This window comes from Lucilia cuprina, chromosome 6 (assembly GCF_022045245.1).
Source record: "Lucilia cuprina isolate Lc7/37 chromosome 6, ASM2204524v1, whole genome shotgun sequence".
NCBI classification, from domain to species: domain Eukaryota; kingdom Metazoa; phylum Arthropoda; class Insecta; order Diptera; family Calliphoridae; genus Lucilia; species Lucilia cuprina.
Genome location: NC_060954.1, coordinates 53,191,433 through 53,195,889, shown reverse-complemented (window position 1 = coordinate 53,195,889; position 4,457 = coordinate 53,191,433). Strand labels below are relative to the sequence as shown.

Sequence of the window (4,457 nt, the reverse complement as noted above, 5' to 3'; positions counted from 1 at the left end):
AGTCTATAGTCTAGTCTATAGTCTAGTCTATAGTATATTCTATAGTCTAGTCTATAGTCTAGTCTATAGTCTAGTCTACAGTCTAGTCTATAGTCTTGTCTATAGTCTAGTCTATAGTCTATTCTATAGTCTAGTCTATAGTCTAGTCTATAGTCTAGTCTGGTATGTAGTCTAGTCTTTAATTCAGCCTATTCTAGTATCTAGTCTGAAGCCTAGCCTATAATCGAGTTTGGTTTAGCTTACAGTCAAGTTGAACTCCTGTATGACGGAGTTGCTTTTTTTGGACTTTTTAAATTCTTCTTAAAAATAAAACTCGTTTCATTTTGTAATTATAATTGTGATTATTATTTTTGTTGTTTCAACTAATTTCATAAAAACTAAAAGCAATTCCTTGTTACAAAAAGAAAAATAAAATGATTTTTATATAAAATAATGCTTTAATAGATTTGCTTACAGCTCAGGAATATATTTGATTAATTAATACATTAATTATACTGCTTTATCTCTATGTATTAAGCTAAATAATAACAAAAACTATGAACAGTATTAAAACAAAAACAGAAATTAAAACTAAACTAAATCACACTAAACTAAAAAACTTTCCTCCAAACAAAACTAAACGATTAAGATTTACTACACATAAGTACAGCAACTCACCTCATCCCGTCACATTGCCTCTTGATAATTCTCAATTTCTCTCCTGTATACTCTTAAATTCTAAATAGTCTCTAACATTATTGGGACACATAATATTTTTACCCAAAAATAGCACCGTCGACATGGGATGCAAAAAATCTGCCGAAAATGATTTTGCCTTCCACCCAAAGAAACCATTCGGTTTCACCTCATTACCGTTTATCTCAAAAGGTAATAGATTCACGCCAATCTGATTAATTTTCGAAAATTGCACCTTAAAGTAATGACCGTCGGTTGCTTTTATCCAATAGAAACCCTCATTATCTACATAGGGTTTTGTTTGTGATTTCTTTAGGGAATTCGAACGTTCCAAATCGTCTACATTAAAACTTATATCAATATCATAAGCATCTGGCGATAACTGATTGGTATCTATTGCCGTCCTTAATGCCTGATTATCTAGCCAATAACGTATACCTACGTTTTCAAATTCCTCGAGTACATGATTAAAAGTGCTCTTTAGTTTATCCAAACAACAGGGTGGTGTATGTTTACCCAAATAAATATAAAATGGTTTTTGATTATACACCGTACCCACACAGGATTTTGTGGTTCTTTCGCAACCGATCAAATCTATGTCGGTTACCAGCGGCAAAGAGAAATTCGAGGATGAAAATTGTGTATCTAATACTAGGTTATGTTGTGAACTATACGATGATGTATCCTTTGTATCCGATTTGATAGCAACCTTATGTGATCGTCTGACAATACGCTTGATTTGCAGTTTTTTATACATATCTCGGAATTGACGACGTTTCATGTCGGTTCGTCTTTGTTTGGTGTGATAGGCAGCAAAGAGTCGTCGACCATCTTGAAATGATTGAGGATAGACGAATTTCTGAAATATATACATTAAGATTAGTTCAAATCTAGTTCAGTTCTAGTTCTAGTTCAGTTCTAGTTCAGTTCAAGTTCAGTTCAGTTCTAGTTCAGTTCTAGTTCTAGTTCAGTTCTAGTTCAGTTCTAGTTCAGTTCTAGTTCAGTTCTAGTTCAGTTCTAGTTCAGTTCTAGTTCAGTTCTAGTTCAGTTCTAGTTCAGTTCTAGTTCAGTTCTAGTTCAGTTCTAGTTCAGTTCTAGTTCAGTTCTAGTTCAGTTCTAGTTCAGTTCTAGTTCAGTTCTAGTTCAGTTCTAGTTCAGTTCTAGTTCAGTTCTAGTTCAGTTCTAGTTCAGTTCTAGTTCAGTTCTAGTTCAGTTCTAGTTCAGTTCTAGTTTAATTCTAGTTCAGTTCCAGTTCAGTTCTAGTTCAGTTCTATTTCAGTTCTAGTTCAGATCTAGTTCAATTCTAGTTGAGTTCTAATTCAGTTCTTTATTAATTTATATTACTCGTCTAAATAACAACTTACCGTTATATTATTTAATTTCGCCTGTATATAAAACATTTCCGGAAATGGTGCCGCCAAAGGTTCAGGCATTTCCTTCAAAACTGCTACATCCACTAAAACGGCATGTTTTTGCAGAAACTTTTATAAAATATAGAAAATTATTAATAATACATTTGCAACAAATTATCCCTCTTAAATACTTACTAAATCACATTTATCACTTGTGCTATTCACAGCCACATATTGTATCGTCCAATTGGGCAAGTCCAAGACGATTTGTAAACAACCCACAAATGATTTTAAATTACCAGCAAATGGTACAATAATCATACGTCTAACAGTTTCTTCTAGGGGCGGTGATAGTTTAGCTCTACGTACTGCAGTTTGACTACCACCGCTATCTTTGTCTTTATCCCAAGTATTGGTATTAATTTCACGCAATATTTTCTGTAACAGATTCTTGCTAGTCAAACGTACACTGTCCGGCATAAATAGGGCATATTTTGTGTGTATAGTAGATAAAGGATTCAATTCCTGTATGGGTTTTAATATATCAAATCCTAAGTTTATAAAACGCACACTATTACTCTCTTCACCCTTTAGAGAGCTGCTATTGCGTTGATACATTAAAGGGGGATAGGCTAAGCCTTCTTGAAATACTATAATGGGCATATTGGGTATAACATCCAATATACTATCAATTGAATCCTTAATGTCATTTTCAAAAGTATAAAAATTACGAAAAACTATGGTCATAGATTTGCGTATATGTTTGAAGGCATTGCGTGCTTTTTCTTTGGGAGATTTTTCCACATGTTGTTGCTGATGCTGTTGAGAAGGGTTTTTGAGCAAATCGTATGACTCCATACTGGGTAGCGTAAGGGAGGCAGCAATATTTTTCCATAGCGTAGATTTCCATGAATAATAGAATAATATTAGATTGGCAATAACTATAAGTAGTACAATTAGTTTAGCATGTCTTAAGCGCATTATTTTCATGGTAATTTGTGTTCCAAACAGGAATTTGGTGATGGTTGTGGTGGTGATAACTTTGTGCTGGTGGCTTTAATTATTTCCGGCTTATTTAATAGGTTTGCTGTTTAATTAACATTATATATTATAAATTATTTTCACTATTACTATTTTTTCAGGCCACACCAAAATTTCTATATAATTCTTTGTGCTTTAAATAATTTTTACTACTTGGAACATGTTTTACTTTAAAAGCACTGTACTAGTTCTAAAAGGAATTTATATAAACTACACTAAAATGTTTGCTAAATTATTTATATCCTTTCTTTTTTTAAGTATATTATTTTAAAGACTTTCTTTTCCATTAGATATTTGAGAGGAAAAAATTTCTTTTGCAAAAATACTTTTTCTTCTTTTTTCACATTTTGACAACTAAAATCATTGCGAGGATATTAAAGTGATGTTTTTCTTTTGTATGTATGTAATACTTTTTTTTAGAAATGTCAAAACGGAAAGAAAAAATGTCAAATGTTGGAAAAAGCTTTAAGGACAATTTTAGCACAGCTGTTGTTGTGCTGTTAAGAGGGGATGTTATTTAAAAAGGGATGTTATTTTAAAAGCTGTTAAGGGATGTTTTTCATATAACTGCTGTTATACAAAAGCTTTTGAAAAAGAAAATTCTATAGTCATAACTTAACCAAATATAGTTGTTATTAATTGGTTAGTTAGTTAGTTAACTAGTTAGTTCAAGTTGAGTTCAATTCTAGTTCAGTTCTAATTCAGTTCCAGTTCAGTTCTAGTTCAGTTCTAGTTCAGTTCTAGTTCAGTTCTAGTTCAGTTCTAGTTCAGTTCTAGTTCAGTTCTAGTTCAGTTCTAGTTCAGTTCTAGTTCAGTTCTAGTTCAGTTCTAGTTCAGTTCTAGTTCAGTTCTAGTTCAGTTCTAGTTCAGTTCTAGTTCAGTTCTAGTTCAGTTCTAGTTCAGTTCTAGTTCAGTTCTAGTTCAGTTCTAGTTCAGTTCTAGTTCAGTTCTAGTTCAGTTCTTGTTCAGTTCTAGTTCAGTTTTAGGTTAGTTCAAGTTCAGTTCTAGTTCAGTTCTTGTTCAATTCTTGTTTTGTTCTTGTTCGGTTCTAGTTTAGTTCTAGTTCAGTTCTAGTTCAGTTCTAGTTCAGTTCTAGTTCAGTTCTAGTTCAGTTCTAGTTCAGTTCTAGTTCAGTTCTAGTTCAGTTCTAGTTCAATTCTAGTTCAATTCTAGTTCAGTTCTAATTCAGTTCTAGTTCAGTTCTTGTTCAGTTCTAGTTCAGTTTTAGGTTAGTTCAAGTTCAGTTCTTGTTCAGTTCTAGTTCAGTTTTAGGTTAGTTCAAGTTCAGTTCTTGTTCAATTCTTGTTTTGTTCTTGTTCGGTTCTAGTTTAGTTCTAGTTCAGTTCTAGTTCAGTTCTAGTTCAGTTCTAGTTCAGTTCTAGTTCAGTT

At 32.4% G+C, this 4,457-nt stretch overlaps 1 protein-coding gene across 1 annotated transcript; it reads right to left on the bottom strand.

The window, feature by feature from the left end:
• Positions 1 to 327: 327 nt before the first annotated feature.
• Positions 328 to 3,434, bottom strand: LOC111687247 (fukutin-related protein). Its single transcript, XM_023449674.2, has 3 exons — positions 2,223 to 3,434; positions 2,040 to 2,156; positions 328 to 1,534 (listed from the first exon to the last, which is right to left on the bottom strand). Exons 1-3 carry the CDS (start codon positions 3,015 to 3,017, stop codon positions 689 to 691), a joined length of 1,758 nt encoding a protein of 585 aa, XP_023305442.2. The 5' UTR covers positions 3,018 to 3,434; the 3' UTR covers positions 328 to 688.
• Between the last annotated feature and the right edge of the window lie 1,023 nt (positions 3,435 to 4,457).